Below are 19779 nucleotides of genomic sequence, written 5' to 3' on the forward strand. Positions count from 1 at the left end.
ATTGCCACTCAATATGTGCTTTGATTGTTACTCATTCCATAGCAGAAGTGACAATTCCTGTAAAAATAGAGCATTTAAAAGGACTGGATATTTTTAAAGCACATTTCTAAAATATATTTGCATGCAATATATACATACCTTGTGTGTGCCCAGTGCTTGTACACACCTCACTATTTTGGGTAAAGGCAAAGTATTGCATGGCTGCTCTGTGTGACTTCTGTCCGCCTCCCATTCTCTGCAAAATTCCTTGAGTTGTGTTTATATTCTCATCCTGCAAAAAAAGAAATTATACTGCAGCATAAACAGAAATGAAATTGGTTTAATACCAGCTTGTTATTAGTAGATTACAGCCTAAAACTGTATGCTATTTGCCAGTGTTCTGTAAGTAACTTGATAAAATATTTATACATATTCCTCCCTAACAGGCTGGAAAGCTGAAGGATGGTGCACGTTCAGTGACCAGAACAATTCAAAATAATTTTTTTGATAGCTCAAAGCAGGAAGCTATTGACGTTTTGTTGTTGGGAAATACCCTAAATAGTGATTTAGCAGACAAAGCACGGGCTCTCTTAACCACCGGCAGTTTACGTGGTATGTGTTTCTAGGTTCTTAATTTATATGGCAACAATTAGTACTAATAATGCTGTGGTTGGATCCAAAGCTGCCCTTCTGCACTTGCAAAGGAGTTGTTTTACACCTTGTGCTGTTGCATTGTGTAAGAAAACTGCACCTAAATGCAAAGACTTTCTTCCCTTTGTGCAGGCTCTTGCAGAAGGGTGAGAACTGCTTTAGAGCCTTCTTGTTCCATCACTGCACAATTTTTTCTGCTAGCACTTGTGGGCCATCACTAGCATCCATTTTCTTTCTTCTTGCGGTTTTTGGATCCATCCTGATACATTCTGTGTTCAAGTAAAACTATTATTAATGTCATCTTAATAGCAATCTGTTTATAGTTAGTCTGCTCTTTTTAAACTAACAATTTTGGATTACTACTATTGAAGAATCTAGTAGGATAAAGGAATGAATACTTTCCTAATTAGATTTATTAGATAATATGCATTTCTTTATGCATTCATTGTTAAATATCTTAAGAACATGTATAACAATAAATGCTTATACTTTAAAGCTTGAGCATCTAGATAATCTGTTTTGGGAGTCTCAATGGTACTTGCAAAGCTTGGTAAACAAAATTTTGCAGTTCTTTTCAGGGGCGTGTGGCATTACAAAGTCATTGTGGAGTAATGGACTAATACATGAGAAGCTAAAGTTAGGAACTGCTTCATAGTGTCTAGATGTTTAAGAGTGAGTGGTGTAATTACGCAGCAACGTGATCTAACTGTTCAAAGTTGACACATAAAAGGGTGCCTAAAGTGTCCTGGAAACTTAAACGGTTGCTTGGTTAACATATAACACCTCAACTAATTTCTTTTCTTTTCTCCAAATGCATCCATAGTTTCAGAGCAATCATTGCAATCAGGTATAGTATAGCACCCATTTGGGATGAAATGTTATCATGTTAACTTTCTCTGTGGTGTAGTGTGGTGTGGTGTAGTGTGGTGTAGTGGTTAAGAGCGGTAGTCTCATAATCTGGGGAACCGGGTTCGCGTCTCCGCTCCTCCACATGCAGCTGCTGGGTGACCTTGGGCCAGTCACGCTTCTTTGAAGTCTCTCAGCCCCACTCACCTCACAGAGTGTTTGTTGTGGGGGAGGAAGGGAAAGGAGAATGTTAGCCGCTTTGAGACTCCTTAAAGGGAGTGAAAGGCGGGATATCAAATCCAAACTCTTCTTCTTCTTCTTCTTCTTCTCTTTTTCCCCCTCATTCTGAAATACACCATGCAGGAGAATCTCTTTTATGTATTTGGTTGGCAGTGAGATGCACTACAAGCCACTTCAAATGAAAAGTGGCAGGCTACTTCGTCATCTTATGCACTCATAGAGTGGTTTGCTGGCAGGTCAGACCTCTCTGCAAGCCTTGAGGAGGAAGAAAGAGAATAGGGTCCTCCTTCTGTTTTCATATGGTCCTGCACAGTGCTTTTTATGGGGGGGGGATGCAGGGGGATGCCTACCCCTAAACATAGGTGCAGATTCCACCTGAGTTAAATCATTGGGTGGTCTTAGCTCCGTATTGTCTTTACTGATTGGCAGTGGCATCTTAGATATTTGGACAGGAGTGTTTCCCAGCTCTACATGCAGATGCAGATGCTGAGACTTGAACTGGGGACCTTTCGCAACACAGAAAATAGCTTTGAAATATTGGGTTGCAAGACATTGAGAAATGGTTGCTTGCAAGTCCCTTGCATGTTCCTTCATATGTTGCTTTCCAACACAGATCCAAAGATTCTGATTGGGGGGCGTGGGAGGTGGGTGAAGGACACACTTGACCAGGTGTGGTTTGTCAGCACAGGCATGAACAGTAGGAATGTTGGCCTGGGATGGGAACTGTATGAGTGACAGGTCCCACTATTTTAAAAATAGAGTGGAAGTGGCATTGGGATGTCTTTGCTTTCTGCCTAGCCATGTATTCTAGTTTCTGCCAAGGTGCCTTTTGAGCTTTGTAACCTACCTCCCATACTGATGCAGAAGTTGTGTTCAGAATTCTTTTGAAAAAAACTTATGGGGTTTCCTGAGCTGAAAGTTCACCATTCCTAACTGGAGATGCTGGGGATTGAACCAGGGACCTTTTGCATGCAAAGCATATGCCTATCATAAAACTATGGTCCTTCCCCATACATCTTCCCTTGCAGCATGTCTGAAATCAATAAAGATGAGAGGCATGCTCTGCAGATGCCTTGGGCACATTATTCCCTGCACCCCCTTGAGAGGAGTGGAGGCAGCACAGATTGATGTCTAGAAGTTTGTTTCTTTACATTACAGTATTTTTAGACCACCAGGCACCATGATCTAATGTAATGGAAGGGGGTGGGGGCTAACCTGTGGTGTTTTAGATATTGTTGGACTAAAAGTCCCATCAGTCCTAACCACTGGCAATTCCAGCTTGATCTGATGGGAGTTGGAGTCTCAACATCATCTGGAGTGCCACATCACCTGCAGGTTAGACCATAATCGGTTATGGATTGAAAAACTTACTCTCAGTATTACACAGATACTTAATAAATCATAGGCTAGCTTTGAATGTCTGTTTTGAGTAACTGGTTTTAACTTTCCATTGATAATTTTATTGCTTTATTCATTTTGTAAACCGCTTTGAGTTTTTTTATATTAAAAATACTGCCTTATCCCTAAAACATTGTCAAATTTTAATAGCTGAAGTCTCTCTGAGAAGCAGTTCAGTGTAAGAACTTATTCACAATATCCTCTTTGCCTATATGCTAGCTTTATGAACATTCTTGTTGATATTAAAGCACTGAAATGACTTGATGTGTTTTTCTGTATTAGAGAAGGGATAAACTTGTAGACATAGTAGAAAACCCAAAGATCCTGCTTACTGAATTCAGAATTAACTACCTAGCTGGTGTTCATGCTTCTTCTATTGGTATTTTTTCCTGATTTGCTTTAGCTTCTTGATTTATGAAGTTTGACTTCATTCTGGTTTATGGGCTACAGATGGAGAAAACATTCGGGGTTTGATCCAGAGAAAAGCCTGTACTAGGAAGCTGTCACTCCTAGAGGGAGTCTGCTGAATGGTGTGGGTTGTGGTGAAGGGGAATGAGGGGAAAGGGGCAGAATATCTGAATATCAGACAGAGGCACCATCCACGCATGGGAACTCGTCCCCATTTAGCAAGCACTCTTGGGAGCACCTTCACAGGGGGTTGGAAAGACTATTGGGGTGAGGAGGGGAAAGGAAAGTCATATTTTACCAGCCTAGCTATGCATGCATTCCTCTGGATTCAACCAATAGTAGTTTCTACCAATGTAACTTGAACGGATTAATCTAGAGAGAGTAGCTGTTTGATAATTTTTAAGCTAAAAGAGCCCTGCTGCCACCTGTTTCCTCATCAGTGTTGTACAGTTTGTTAGAAGACTTGGTTCATACAATATATACTTGAAACAAACCCTTAAGAGTTCAAAAACAAGTTAAGGCACAATTTGCACCTCAAGAAAGGGGGAGGAGAACTGTCTCAATAACATTGCTTTGATAAATGATGAAGTGCATGTTTGAAGTACAGTACATGTGCAAGCAATTTTAACCTAAAATAATTACAGTTGGATTAATAGGCTGTTTAATTACATACAATGGATAACTTAATTTGAAAAGTTACTGTTAAAATAAATTTACTCCATTTGATCCCATCTATTCAAAGAACAATTCAGACATGGAGCAAAGCATGTTGGGAATTGATTATCGTTATACAGAACTAAATGAAAGATAAAAAGGATTCCAATTTTAAATGTTTTAGAGAACATATTATTTATTAAATTTAGATACTGCCCTTCACCTGAAGATCGCAGAACAATTTACAGCAAAAAATTACAATATATATACCCAAAATACACAAAACATAATACTGGATAATCAGGAGAACTATCATTTAAAAACAAATGGAACTATATCAACTGAGCAGTGCATGTCTTTTCAATAAATTGTTATCTTGACTTTTTAAAATGTAAAGCTTACAATCTTATCTGTCACTTGCTGACTTCTGTGTAAGGAAATCAGTCTTAATATTTTTGTAGCATCAGCAAAAATACTGAAGAGCATGTGTGAGAATTTTTATAAGTATTCAAAGCCCAAAAAAATTCGCATTTGTGTTGGAACATGGAACGTCAATGGCGGAAAGCAATTTCGAAGCATTGCCTTTAGAAACCAGACTCTCACTGACTGGCTTTTAGATGCACCAAAGGTAGCTGGCATCAGTGAATTCCAAGGTGAGAGTCCTTACCATGTTAATCAGTTTTGGTTGGATTTTTAGCCATTCTGATTCTTGTTCTTCTGAAGTAATTACCTAAACCTCATATGTTAATTCAGATCGACGGAGTAAGCCGATTGACATCTTTGCTATAGGATTTGAGGAAATGGTAGAGCTAAATGCAGGAAACATTGTGAGTGCAAGGTAAGTGTCACTGCTATGGAAACCACAGAAGCAAGTTAATCAGATTTTGTCAAACTTTCGAAATTTATTTGAAAGCTTACTGCAGTACTAAACACTTCAAAACCTAATCATCAAAGCTTGAACACAGGATTTGTCTGGGTGTCTAGCGAGGCTTTAATCTTTTTTGCTACTGGCAGCCCATATGCAACATATCACAAGCTAGTTTTTAAACTGCCAATAGCATCACAGAACAGTTTGCAGTATAGCAAGTGGGGATGGGGCCTGGGGAGGGGGAGAGACACAAAACTATTAAGAAAAGCAATGTTGAACTTAGCATTATGCATGCTTTCTTATGAATTGCAGCCCTACATTGGTTTGTGCTGGCTCCAAAGTAGTAAGTCAAATGAGAAAAGGTTATTTTGTGAACCAGACTTCAACTATGCAGCCCTCCTTTTTTAAAGTATTTTAAAAAGGCAGCTATATATTTATTCCTACTGTACTATAAGGCTGCAGAGGCATGATTGAACATTTTCCAGTGCAAAGCTTGCACTCTGATAGATTTAGAATCATAGAGTCCCGTCCCCCTGCAATGCAGTGCGGGGCTCAAACCCACAACCCTGCTCTACCAACTGAATCTCCTGCTCTACCAACTGAGCTATCCAAGGAATTGGTGTTACAATTTGATTCTAGCTTGAGTGTGGGAGGTTTCCATGTGTGTTCCTTCTATTGCTCAGCAGGAAATGAGAACAGCATTTAAAAAAAAAAAATTCTTCAAGTCTTCCCCTCTGCTGAATCTCAGTTTCATTTCCAATTTGGATAAAATGTTCTTGCAAGTTGCCCTTGCTATATAGTTTTTATTTTTTGTTTTTGTTTTAACATTATCTGGTATTCATTGTAGCACACACACAAGAGCAGTCTCTTTGTTCTCTTTGGCAAAGTTTGTGAGCACTTGCATGCTGTAAAAACTTTTCTTTTTCCCACACTGGCAGTACAACAAATCAAAAATTATGGGCTGCTGAATTGCAAAAGACCATCTCCAGGGATTGCAAATATGTTCTGCTGGCTTCAGAACAGTTGGTGGGTGTTTGCCTTTTTGTATTCATCAGACCTCAACATGCACCATTTATCAGGTCAGTAAATTGACATGCTGAAACATAGTTCAGGTTATTTAAAGTGAAACAAGTGATGTTAACCTAAAATCTTGTAGAACTGTTGCAGACAGTAGTAGACTAGATGGACCAACCGTCTGACTTAGGAACATAAGAAACTATATTTTCTTTAAAATATAAAGCGGTATAGACATTAATAGTAGTAGTAGTAATAATTAATAATAGTCGAAAGCAAATGTTTCTTTGAGAATGGATTTGTTCATGTTTAATATCTGCTTTTAAAATAGCAGAAGTCATTTGCTAGTGGCAGGAGAAGCATTGTCTTGTTTGACTATAATCTGAAAACCCTTATAAACAATGGTTGGTGTTACAGATAGAGGCATGCCCTTTGCCATTCTGGTTCCACTGCAAAAGATCCTGGCAGGAATTAATTGAAGCATATGGGTTTGAAGCTGAAGTAGGAACCTGGTTAATCTTTGCAGTTGCAGAAGTCTAAACTTGCCAGATTGCCATGGTAAATTGGCAGAAGGCTTCAGTGCCAGTATCCCTTGATAGTACATTGCACGACTGTTGAATTATGCTCATTTGTTTCCATGCCAGTTCACCAACTTCCTGTCTGAAAAATAAGAATTATGCATAAGTGATTTGGCAGGAGAACTTCTGAAAAATGGGTAATAATTTGCTTTCTTCCAGCTGCCACAGATAACAAACATAGGCACGTGCAGGCAAAGCAGCATAATTTAATCTTCAAAAAATAAATTGTTTTAAATATAATTGAAGCTGGTGGAAGCTCTTGCCAAGATTTTGAAAACTAAAATGAACTTATTTTACATTTCATTCTTAGGGATGTTGCCGTTGATACTGTAAAGACTGGCATGGGAGGAGCTACTGGTAATAAGGGTGCAGTAGCAATTCGAATGCTGTTTCATACTTCCAGCCTTTGCTTTGTATGCAGTCACTTTGCTGCAGGACAGTCACAAGTGAAAGAGAGAAATGAGGATTTCATGGAAATATGTCGAAAACTGAGCTTCCCAATGGTAAGGAATAATTCAGTCTGTCATTTTAGATAGAATTGTAGAGTTGGAAGGGAGCCTATACCTAAAAACATACTTACTCCCAATATGTACCTCTATCCACTTCTTTTCCATAGTTGTATTTAATTTATTTCCATTATGTTTTACCTCTATGTTGTTACCTCTGTGAGATCAACAGTTAAGATTCATCATTTTTATGACGTTAGCACAATATACTTCATCTTTATGGTGACAGCATTATGATAGAGATAACATTTTAAATTTCCAGATGCAAGTCTATAGTATAAACTCTTCACATGAATTTGATAAATTTCTAACTCATTTTTGTGTGTAGTGTGTTTGCAGCCCATGATTGCACTCATCCTTACAACTTGATGAGGCAGTCTGAGTATCACATAATAACTTTGCTAGAGTTTAAAGAATGAACATTCTTATTAATGCTCACCTTCATAAAAGGCACTGTGTAACAGGACTATACTGCATGTCAGTCTCTTTCAGCCTGCTTGTCTCAAAGGTTTATACTAAGGAGAAATGATGGTATTATGATGAGTTCTTAGGGGGTATTAAAACGTAAATAACAATAGTAACTATGGCTTTGTAGGTAAAGACTGACAAAATATGGATTTTCTTCATTTTCTTAAAGCTGTAAATACAGGTGTCATTTTATTAAACTAGGGGTAGCACTTGGGTTCATAATTATATTTAGTTGGAGTTCTTTTTTTTCCTTTTTCAGGGAAGAATGCTGTTTTCCCATGACTATGTATTCTGGTGTGGTGATTTCAATTACCGTATAGATCTTCCTAATGAGGAAGTAAAGGAACTAATTCGGCAACAAAATTGGGATGCTCTCATTGCAGGCGATCAACTTGTTAATCAGAAAAATGCTGGACAGGTAACATCTCAGGTTTCCTTTAGTGAGGTGTTTGTTCTGATGTAGAACCTGATATAGAACTTGACAACCTTCATTTTGGCATGGTTCCTGGCTAGAGGCAGGTTGAGCTTCCATTACCTATTTGAAATGCATTCATGCACTCACACATCACTGCCACCACTCTGCTCCGTATGTAGAGTGGCACATCTGACTGCCCTGCCATGTCTAGTTTCGTTCAGAATCCTCTCACCAAGTAATCTGATGTGCATAGAACACGTAGCAGATCATTGAAAAGGCTAGGTCACAACTCTTCTCTCTGCCATGCTTGTTCTTTGGAGGGATTTTTTTTTTTTTTTTTTTGTAGGGAAAAACATTGTCTTGTAAGTCCCAATCAGGTACAGCCCAGACAGTTCATTCAGAGCTAGGGCTGTGTATCCTAGAGAAGATGAAGTTTGTAGGAACAGCTTTAATTCATAGGTTGCAGTCTCCCTAGTTACACAACATTTTGTAGCACTGGTTTGCTTCTGGATTAGTCACAATATTGGGGGTCCATGTTGTAAAAATGGACTAGAGTATATTTCACCAGGAAAGCTGAGATCAATTGTAGTGGATCTATATAGCCATCATATTGTTCTGCTGTAATGTGTTCTCTGTGTGTGGTCTTTTGACTGACTTGTTAGAAGCTTTAGCTGTTGGGGCCATATTATAAAGTTGCTGCAGACTTACCATATGTGTTCCTTACAAGCTGTATATCAGCTAAAGTTTTATTCAATTTCCTACAGATATTTAGAGGCTTTATAGAGGGAAAAATAGCCTTTGCTCCTACATACAAATATGACTTATTTTCGGATGACTATGATACCAGTGAAAAGTGCCGTACACCAGCCTGGACAGATCGTGTACTGTGGAGGAGAAGAAAATGGCCTTTTGACCGATCAGGTCAGATAATAGTATTGAATATTAACCAGTGCAAAGTGATAAAACAACTTTTGATAGGACAGTAGTATGATTTTTAAACATTCAAGTTTTTATTTAATACCGAAATAATTAAGTTGTTCATTTATTAGGATATGGGCTATAGTAGCTAGCCATTCACAAAATACTGATTTTCTGCAGAATTCATGGCCATTTCACCCTTTTGTACATGGATATGCTTGCCCAAATTAATGAAAGGTATATAAAGTACTTTGAACACTTGAAACGAGCTATATAAATGCCAAGTCTGAAGTACAAATTATTCACTTTTCATATATTCACTCTTCACACTTGCTGCAGCCCATGTGTAGACTTGTGCAGTCTTTCTTAAAGAAGCAAAAACAAAGGCCCAGTATTCTCCCAGCAAGCAGTTAAGGGAAACATACAGATTTTCTTCTCATTTGAAGAGGTGTCCTTTATTTGAATATAAAATGAAATATAAATCTCCTCTTCTCACAGGCTTCTTCCCCCCTTTGTTTGTTTATATTCTGACTATTATAGCATATTCATATAATTTCTCATATGACTTTTGTAGCGGAAGACATGGATCTTCTTAATTCCAGTTTTCACGATGAAAGTAAACATATTTACACATGGAGTCCTGGAACTTTGTTGTATTATGGAAGGGCAGAGCTGAAAACATCAGATCATAGGTTTGAAGTTGGCCTTTTGTAATACCTTCTAATATTTTAAAAATCTATTTTTTGATGCTCCTCAGCCATTGATGTGCATCCTTTATTTATGTTTTTGCAGGCCTGTTGTTGGGTTGATTGATATAGATATCTTTGAAGTTGATGCAGAGGAACGACACAAAATTTACAAGGAAGTGATTGCAGTGCAGGGACCACCTGATGGTACTATAATGGTCTCTATCAAAGGGTCTTCAACAGAAGAGAACTATTTTGATGATGGCTTGATTGATGAACTTCTTCAAAAGTTTGCAACTTATGGTGAAGTTATACTCATAAGGTTAGAGCAACTTCGTTTCAATGACATTTTTGTAGAGGACAGCTTGGGCATGCCCCATCTTCATTGTCTCCTTCACAACAAACAGGGAAGAGAATGTTGGTCACTTGCAATGCAAGCTCCTTCTGGTGTTTCTAGGAGGCATTCAGTCCTCACCTAACCTAGTGACTGACTCTGGTACTCATTTTGGCCATAGCCCAACTGTGCTCCAACATGTGCTAGCGGATACTACTTTCCCTTTTTGCCTTCTCATAAGGTCAGACTCTTAGGTGTACTCTATTCTTCAGCTTGGCCACTGGCCAGAACTGAGGAGGAGCCTCTGAATGAGGCCTAGTCTACAAAGTTGGGTAACATGATCCTTGCCTGTCCTGGGGAATACCAGGTGTTAAGCCATCCTGGATGCCTCCTGCACCCAAACCAAAAGGAGCATTCATGACAAGTGAATAATGTTCCATTCAGACATCCCAAGAACAGTTGTAGTCTTGGAGTGGAGGGGACAGAAACAGCATGGTTAATGTAAGGAGGATTTGTAAGTGAACCAAAGGGGAAGGCAATGGTGACTTTTTGAATAAAGGGTTACTTGACTCTGGATGGGGGTTTTTTGGTGCTAGTTGGAGGGTTAGGACCTTCAAGAACAGCAAAATGTTACCCTGATTGTATCAGGATACATGAACTTGAGCTTTGGATTATTAGAAAACTTCTTAGCCCAAGACACACAGGACCATGATGCAGTTTTGTGCATGTCAGTAGGGTATGGTGAACAGTCCTGCAAAGGCACCCTGTACTAGATAATCAGCTCTTACCAATCTTGGTCTTTGAGACCACAATAGAAACTTGGAGGGAAGCTCAGTGACAAGAGTATAAATGTTTGCTTTATGATTTGTCATTTTAACATTGGCTATATTTCGCAGATTTGTAGAAGACAAAATGTGGGTGACATTCTTGGAAGGGAGCTCTGCTTTAAATGTTCTTAACATGAATGGCATTGAGGTAATAAGCATTTTTATTTGTCGCCAGCTAAGTTGCAGTGTTTTATGCATATTGGCATCTTTTACTTATTCCCCCCCTCTCTCTACATATATATATATTTATAAAAGGAATTCTGTATCACCATATCATAAAATATTAGGGTGGTGTACAATGCTGAAACATAAAATATCATTAAAACAATACAAATAATCAGTAAACTGGCTAATATATATTTGTTAAAAAATAATAATCAGGCAACCTGAAGCAAAAGCATTTGTAGTGCTTTGTGGGGCTAGCAGAGGACAATCATTTTCTTCCCCACCCACTATGTAACACTATGTGTTACATAGTGCTAGAAGCCTCAAGTTCAGGACTTTCAGCTTTGAAACACAGTGTTTTATTTCTAGATAGCTGAAGTGGGAAAATATAGTTTGCATGGAGGAGAATGTTTGTACCTTCATGACTCCCCTCCCTCCTAATGCTCACCTCCAACAGGTCAGCCAGGCTAATTCCCTCCCATCTTTCTCCAATTTCCTTTTGTGTGTGTTTTTCCAACTGATACCTGTTTTTAATGGACACACTATGGTTCAACTGCTGTCAGCCATAGATTAAATTACTTGACTCATTGTCTGACCAACTTCCTGATCCTTTAGACCACAGATTTTTTTTCTCACCCTGGATTGAAGTGAGAGCTGTCAACAGAGGATTGAAAAACATGTTTTTTTACATAGGTATGCTTGAGCAGCAGCATGTTATATGTCCTCCATAAAAAGTTGCTGTCAAGCAAGTTACATCTTTGGCAGTCAATGCAAAACTTTTCAGAAACAAGATGAGTTTATAATATTTTTTCTTAACTATATGCCTCTTAACATTCAACACATTCTCACAGGGCTGTTCTATTGTTAATTATTTAATGCAAAAACTTAACCTGTGGATGAGTTTTAGGTTGAGCAAATTCAGCCTCCCATTATATCATGAGGAAGAAACTTACTTCTGTTTTCACTGTTAGAATTAGAATTATGACTTATATTTGTAGTTTTTTAAAGTAGTTGCACAAACCATAATCAGTAATTATATGAATTATTCTCTGATTTGTTTGAAATTCAGCTGCTTGGGAGGACAATCAATATTAATTTGAAAAACCCAGATTGGATTAAGAGCTTGGAAGAAGAGATGAGTCTGGAGAGAGTGAATATTGCCTTGCCTTCATCAACAAGTTCCACTTTGCTTTGTGAAGATGTGGAGGTTTCAGCAGACTATGATGATATGGAAGGTTTGTCGAACTCAAACTTAAATCTATACTAACTAGGTTTCATCCATTATGCATAATCTTACATTATAAAAGTTTGATTATTGATATTTTGTAGGAAAGTGGTAGCAGCTCTAGTAGATTTTTTTTTAATGCCCTATTTGCTATATTAATTGCGGTACAACTTGACAGATTTGTAGTTCTGTTTACTTAATAATATTTTACTTCATTTCAAGGTGATGTTGATGATTATAGTGCTGAAGTAGAAGAAATTCTTCCACAGCATCTACAGCTAGCAGGAGGTTCTGGTCTTGGAGCCTCACCTGCCTCTTCCCCTCGTTCAAGCCCTTGTCAGTCGCCTACATTCTCAGATGGCCCACCTCCAGCTCTTCCATCAAGACCAAGCAGAGCACCTAACAAGACTCCTGGACCACCTACATCATCTCAAGGTATTGCCACATCTTACCAATATCCTATCCATATGTGCATGTACTTATTTGTACATTCCATTAGATGCATGTATACATCAAATACAAAGTACCCAAGATTGTTGAAACAAAGGTCTTCAAGAACTTTGTGAGCCTGAGGGCAATAACCATTTTATTGCTGTGGTAACCTGCTCTGGGAGATTATTTTTGGCTGAAATAAACAACACTAATACAATGATTTAATATTCCATATTACATGTACAGTCATACAGAGTTTGCAAACATCAAGGAAATGCTTTTTAGCAATTTATATTAAATACTACAGGTATTAACAGTACTAATGAAAACAAGTTTTACATACAAGGAAGTGTGAGCTTTATACAGTAAAAATAAAAAAATAAAAAAATAAAAGAATGGGAGATTGGCATTCTCCCATTCCCACCACCCTTCTGAGTAATACCCCTCCCCACCTTCTCACTATATAGAAGGATATGGCAACTTCTGTTTCAGTGTATCTGAAGAAGTGTGCATGCACACGAAAGCTCATACCAAGAACTAACTTAGTCTTTAAGGTGCTACTGGAAGGAATTTTTTTATTTTGACTATGGCAGACCAACACTGCTACCTATCTGTAACTTTATACAGTACTTGCTTGAGAAGATGATACTTGCTTTCCAGAGAGAGATAACAGGATTTGTGTGCTGACCTACACAAATAATGTAATTTGAAAAAATAGTTGTTATATAGCTAGGCGTAAGAATGTTTTATTTTTTTTAATACCTCTGTATATAAATTACTGTTGCCAGGTTCTCCAATAGATTTTCAATCAATTGCCCAACAAAAAGAGTCTACCCAAAGTTTGGAACCCAAACGCCTGCCTCCACCTCGCCCTGGAGCACCTCCTGCTCGCCCTGCTCCACCACAGAGACCACCTCCACCAGCAGGTAAGCCGGTAAAATGTGGAAATAATACCTGAAGAAAGTTCTTCTGTTGTTGGTGGTAAATTAGCTTAAATTAAGAATAGCTTTGTTGTGACTATGTAGAGGGTTTTGAGAGCTTTGTTTTCTGTTTGTACATAACCACAGTTTGCTGTGCCTTCTGAACTGACAAAACCATGGTTAATGGTAACTATGGTTTGTTTGAAATAATTTATAACCCATGGTTTCAAACAAACCAGTTACCATTAACCACAGCTTTGCCAGTTTGGATGACACAATAACCTGCACTTAAGGAAAAACAGAAGCAAAAACTTCCAAACTGTTTCTTTCCTTGTCACCACACTGGAGGAAGGGAGGGGGGAGTGCATGACTCCAAGGCTCATCTACAGTTGTTCTTATCATGTTAATCTATGCTTTAGCCTGCTGAATACAGCCACTGCTACCCTATCTATTGGTGCTTTTCTAGCTTTCTGTCTATAAGTTTGAGTATGAAGGTCTCGAAGACTATATAATTACAAACAGTGCATTTATTGTTCCTGATTATTGATTTCCTTTGTCTCATGCTTCTCTTTCAATTCATACTTTTTATTTATTGCTGCATCTACTTCTTACTCTTAAGGAGGTAAAAGTCCTGCCCCTGCTAGAAAAGAATTTGGAGGTAATGTTTGTGTTCAAATATGACTTAAATAGTGGGCAAAATATTTTGTGTTAATTTATAATACATTTCTTTCTAAACACTTTTGTTGATATCCAGTCTTAGTCATTCATATTCACAGAAGCTCCATTTAAATCATTGGACTTGAAACGGGGCTACTCTGAGTAAGAGTGAGTTAGATATCATTCTTTGTTTTTAACAAAGGCTTTATGACACAGTTTTAGTTTTAGAATGCTTTTATTTTCCTAACAGTAGTAAAGTTACCTGTGGCTTTGAAATGTTAAAGATCGTGCTAAAACCATAGTAATATGCCTGATTAAATATGAATTGCAAACGTGAACAAACCTGTAACTGAGATTATGTGTGGAGGACAGGAGGAGGTACACTGGTTTGTTCCAAAAGCCTGGGTGAAAAAAATAGTTTTTGCCTGGTGCCTAGTAACATATGGTGCCAGGTTCACATCCCTGTGGAAAGTAGGGAAAGACATACTGAAATTTAGTTCACAGGGTCCCGACAAAGAAACACAAGTTCTTAAACCTGTATTTTTATCTTGTTTATGATTTAAATATGATCCTATCAGTGAAAAATAAAATGAAAGTTCTTTCATCTTTCTAAATGTGAACTTCATGCTTGCTTATTTTCCCCTCAAATCGCAGCAATATACTGTTTGAGTTGATCACTTTATTCAGAACAAAAGCCTTGCAATTCTGTTTTTTCTTACATTTCCTTGCCCTGCTGCATGGCCGATATACTGCTTTTCTGCTTTTCTCTGATAAGGTCTTGGTGCTCCTCCCAGTCCTGGTGTAGCCAGGAGAGAAGAAGGTAATGAATTTTCCTCCTGTCAACTGTATATGCAAATATTCATGCACAGCTGTCCTAACTTTCTTGCCTGAGAGTTCCTATTTGTGCTTTATAATTTTCAGTGGTAACTTATTGAGATAATAATTCAGTCATGACAAATGACGTCAAATTTGTTTTTGTTTTTTAAAGAAAGTGCTAAATTGCAAGTGCTAAATTGTGTGAGAACAAAACCTTTCTATTGAGTCAATAGTCAGGCAAATGTGAATATGCTTTAGGCATGTTTCTTCTGGAAATGTACTAGTTTTTGTTGAGAAAGTGAAAACCACAAAACTATGGTTTAAATTAAGCATTGAACTGTCAGATTAGTCTCCTTATAAGCACTGGAGATATTCAGCCTAATTTGGAGCCATTATGCCATTAGAGACTATCAAAACATAATGTTAAAAATACAGATAGATACAGTAATATACACATTTGAATTAGGATGTCTGCAACTTTCTCATCTAAATATAAAATCATGTATATGTAAACCTAAATATTCACTAGTATAAACTGATTTATTTATTTTTGTTCTTATGTCAAAGCTCAAAAAAGCCCTGGGCCACTAAGAAGAGACATAGGTACTATATATTGAGGTTAAATACTTAATTACAGAGAATCTGGATTTTGAAATATATTCTAAATTAGTGACTTCTTTCTGTTTCTGCAGCTCAGAGTCATTCACCATCTCCAGCTGGACCTACAGGCATAGGAACTTCTGGATACAGTACATGTAGACCGGTAGGCAGTCAGAGCTTGTGATGTGGTTGTGATATTGTGATACGGTGTTTGGGTTTATTAACTTCAAAGTTTGTAGAAGAGAATGTGATGAAACTTTATTGCACAATCTTTTGAAATAATTGTTTGTATTTAGTGATACTAGCCAAGGAATCCTTATTTTCCATATAAGACTTCTAGGATCTGTGCTATTTAATTTGAATCCCAGCACTAAGATTTCAGGATTTAGCTTTTCCCATTTCCCTAAATATTAAGCTATTAAAATATTTGACCTTGATTGCACAATCATTGCAATCTGAAGTGAACTGAACTTCCATTCACAGACAATTGTTAGGGTTTCCAAATTGTAACCATATTGAATCTCTGCACCTAATGCATTTCAGACTATTCCACCCCGAGCTGGAGTCATTAGTGCACCACTAAGCCACGCCCGTCCCCCTGTGGGGAGACAAACACCTGAAGTCCAACCCAAGCCAGCAGAATCACCAAGAGGTAAATTGTTTGTTTTTGCTTTAATGTTGTTATCGTGCGGTTTAGTGGCGAGACCTATATATTACAGTCTACTCTTCCCACTATCCCAGAATTGGTTCTGTGACAGTGTCCTGTTTCTTACCAGCACATAACATAGGTGGTTCAAGGTTGCTAATGGAATAAAGTCTCAGTCATGCACTTAAAGCAATTTTGTAAACTATAGGTCTGTTATGCAGAGAAGATTTTAGAATTTTTGTAGCCACTTCTGGGCAGTACTTCTGTTTTTAAAATACTGCAAGAGAATCTGCTTATCCATATGAATGGAAATAATTACAGATCCTTTACCCATGGGTACACAAGTATTTCAGAGGTATAGAATGAAATAAACAGAATGAACTAGATTAATGAGCAACCTCAGGAAAATTTGTTGCTGACTACTTTGGAGATGTTTATTACAGCTAGTTCTCACCCCTACTGTGGCATGGCTACATAGTGCGTGATCAAAGACATGAATGGTTCTTAACCTCATGGGAAATACCAGATATATATGCTGTATTCAAATGTATGCACCTCCTACTTCCTTAATGTGTGAAGACTTTATCTCTGCTCAGAACCTAAATAGCTGTGACATGAGTTCTGTGAGCCCAATGAGACTTTAGATCTGATGTTCTCAAAGAGCAGTTCCCTTCATGACAAACTGCTTTTGAAACTGATGTGAATTTCAAAAGCAGATTGTGATATCAGAGGGCCTGGCTGTTCAAAGGGGGCAAAGATCCAAATTAGTGTAAGTTCTTGAATGAGCAGCTCTTTTAATCCAGGCCCCTGGCAGTCTTCCTGAACTGGGGTTACTCTTACATGTTTTGGTATGTGCAGTTCCATATATACAGATAATCATTTTTCCTATGGGATGTCATCCAAGGGTTGAGATACTGACCACTGTCAAGAGAACTTTGTGTTAACTGAGAAAATCTAATTCCATTACAAATACACTTTCTGTGTATTTGCAGGATCTCCTCTGCTTCCTGAACCACTTAAGCCACAGGCTGCCATTCCTGTTCATTCCACCACTCAGCAGCCCCCTGCCCTAAAGATGCAGGAACCTCTTGTACCTATGACAGTAACATCTCAGACAGCTTCTCCACAAAACCTGGAAGCCCCACCGCAGCCTCCCCCTCGTAGCAAATCATCCCAAAGCTTGCCTTCTGAACCCGTCCCTTCACAGAAACAAGTATGTATGCAATTCTTTTTCATACTTTCTTTTTAGTGCACAAGTATACTTACTTTAACAAGCTTACTCAACAGCAGCATTCACATGCTGATAACTTTTACATTTAAATATATAGTGCAGTCGACTCACAACTTAAACACATTTTACATGTGCTGTCCAGTTGAAATCACATAAATTAAACACACAGAAGGTGGAGAGCTTAAAAGCTCTTTTTGTACAAGGTTTTTCCTGGCACAGAAAGAGCTTTTAAGCTCTCAGACTTGCACACCAGGTTCTGGAAGGCTCTTGCAAGATCGATCTCATAGTAAATTTGTCTAGCTTTTGGTTGATGAGTCACAAATACTCATAATCTAATCTAAACTCATAATCTAAGAAATGAACAAATTGCAGAGCTCAAATAATTAGAAGGCATAGACAGTACAAGTTCACTTAGGTCCTGGGACCATTGGGAAGAACAGAGCAATCTTGGAGCCAGCAGATTCTAGACCAGCTCAAACCTGCCCTTGGAAGATCCCTAATCATAGGCCCATAGAGTTTCTGGGTGCCACTAGCCCAAATTTACCCCCACCTCTGCTGGCAAAGAGGCACTTCCACCCCATCCTAACACACTCCAGCTAGCAGAGCTGTGGTTGGGGACTGTCTAAAAGACATTAAAGTAGCTGCCAGGCAAACCTCTGGAGAGGCCACTCCATAAGTGATAATTCATGGCTGAGATGGATGTTATTCTTGTAGGCAGCTGCTATATCTCAGCCTAGGTGGTAGACAGATGTCTTAAGACATGGGCATAGGGCAGGGATCAGCAACCTTTTTCAGCCGTGGCCCGGTCCACCATCCCTCAGACCATGTGGTGGGCGGGACTATATTTTGGAGGGGGGAAATGAACGAATTCCTTTGCCCCACAAATAACCCAGAGATGCATTTTAAATAAAAAGACACATTCTACTCATGTAAAAACACGCTGATTCCTGGACCGTCCGTGGGCTGGATTGAAAAGGCGATTGGGCCGCATCCAGCCCCCAGGCCTTAGGTTGTCTGCCCCTGGGTTAGAGTTTAGCATGTATTATGGCCAAGTTTCATCTGGACTAGCTTACTAAAAAATATATTATTATGGTCACACCTGTATTCACACTGACTTAACTATCCTTTCCACTGTTGATAAAAGTCTTGCAGCTTCTAAGTCTTATAAATTGGGTCAAAAAAACCTGCAAAATATTAGAAAAGATGTCTAATACTGAGCATCCATTTTCTTGGTGAAGTTAGAAAGTAGTTAAACACAGTCCTCTATACACTTTCCCTAAATAACCTGGTATGAATATATAAGAGGTATTTAAAGCAGTGCTAGAACAGTATTACTAGTTTATCCACTGGCAATCAGACATAGAAAAGTTTAACAGAATGTGTCAAAATGCAATCTCTTAGTAATGATTTGCTTCAGAAAGAGAGCTTTTGAGTCTTTGAAGCCAGTACAGCCTAATGTCCTCAGCCTGCTTTTAAATCTGTAAAATCAAAACCCAATCCATGCAGTCCTTTGAAAATGCTAGTCACTTACATGATTATCTCGCTCTCACATAGCAGCATAACTAAATGTCATCTGGAGCGGGTTTAAAATGCAGCCGCCACAGTCATAGGAATAGTCACTTGATCACTCAGGGTTGTATTCAACATAGCACTAAGTAGTTCCATCAGTACAAGGAAATCCTTGCGCAGCTGAACTTTCCACCTCCTCACCCTGTGAACTGCCCAAATCTGTTCTAGGGGTTCCCCAACCATCTAGAGCAGATTAGGAGAGGGCATGGCAATGCACACACAGGGGAGGGTGTAGTTCTGTTGCACTAGAAAGTAATCCTTGTGCTGACGGGATGAGATACTAGAATACTGCCCAAAGGCAATATATTTTAAATATGCAAATTGCTTGTTGGGTATCCCGCAAAGTTGTCCATTTTATGAAAAAATAATTTAGTAATGAATAACAAATGCTTTAAAATTAATGCAAAATAGCAGACGGGAAAGCATTTTACACTTTGGCTGCCCCCAGTTTGACAAGCAGCCCCCGGAGGGTTGACTGTGGGTCAACGCGGCTCTCAGCCTGAACAAGATTAGTGTCCCTGTTTTTATATCATAGCAAATCCAGTTAGTACAGTAGAGTGTTTCTGCATGTATGTGTTATCAAAGTAACATCTAACACTCAAATAATTGGAAAGACATAGTGCTGGGTCACTTTTGAAGCATTTTACCGTGGATTTCTTCCTAATATTTTCCCTTTGATGTCTGTCTCTTTCTCACAAGCAGGATCAACCATCAGGGTAAAAGGTACC

At 38.4% G+C, this 19779-nt stretch overlaps 1 protein-coding gene and 1 long non-coding RNA gene across 34 annotated transcripts in view; one reads left to right on the forward strand and one right to left on the reverse strand.

The window, feature by feature from the left end:
• Positions 1 to 19779, forward strand: part of SYNJ1 (synaptojanin 1) — a 51554-nt gene that overhangs the window by 26163 nt on the left and 5612 nt on the right. For 4 of the 33 annotated variants that reach the window (XM_083500302.1, XM_083500282.1, XM_083500283.1 and 1 more), the window contains exons 12-30: positions 426 to 591; positions 4638 to 4829; positions 4930 to 5014; positions 5983 to 6123; positions 6947 to 7139; positions 7870 to 8028; positions 8790 to 8946; positions 9518 to 9635; positions 9736 to 9951; positions 10860 to 10938; positions 12025 to 12190; positions 12403 to 12615; positions 13401 to 13538; positions 14152 to 14190; positions 14965 to 15009; positions 15573 to 15608; positions 15698 to 15768; positions 16149 to 16257; positions 17244 to 17464. In XM_083500302.1, coding sequence (XP_083356428.1) covers positions 426 to 591; positions 4638 to 4829; positions 4930 to 5014; positions 5983 to 6123; positions 6947 to 7139; positions 7870 to 8028; positions 8790 to 8946; positions 9518 to 9635; positions 9736 to 9951; positions 10860 to 10938; positions 12025 to 12190; positions 12403 to 12615; positions 13401 to 13538; positions 14152 to 14190; positions 14965 to 15009; positions 15573 to 15608; positions 15698 to 15768; positions 16149 to 16257; positions 17244 to 17464 — 2544 coding nt within the window. Of the gene's footprint in view, positions 1 to 425; positions 592 to 1453; positions 1478 to 4637; positions 4830 to 4929; positions 5015 to 5982; positions 6124 to 6946; positions 7140 to 7869; positions 8029 to 8789; positions 8947 to 9517; positions 9636 to 9735; positions 9952 to 10859; positions 10939 to 12024; positions 12191 to 12402; positions 12616 to 13400; positions 13539 to 14151; positions 14191 to 14964; positions 15010 to 15572; positions 15609 to 15697; positions 15769 to 16148; positions 16258 to 17243; positions 17465 to 19750; positions 19775 to 19779 lie in introns of all 33 variants that reach the window. The other 29 variants (XM_083500287.1, XM_083500285.1, XM_083500288.1 and 26 more) reach the window with 17 other exon arrangements.
• The window catches only part of LOC310705645, a 32209-nt gene that overhangs the window by 5011 nt on the left and 7419 nt on the right, over positions 1 to 19779 (reverse strand). The window contains exon 3 of the long non-coding RNA XR_014525421.1: positions 139 to 271. This is a non-coding gene — a long non-coding RNA (uncharacterized lncRNA). The remainder of the gene's footprint in view (positions 1 to 138; positions 272 to 19779) is intronic.

Source organism: Podarcis liolepis (assembly GCF_965112155.1).
Source record: "Podarcis liolepis genome assembly, chromosome: 4".
Taxonomy (NCBI): domain Eukaryota; kingdom Metazoa; phylum Chordata; class Lepidosauria; order Squamata; family Lacertidae; genus Podarcis; species Podarcis liolepis.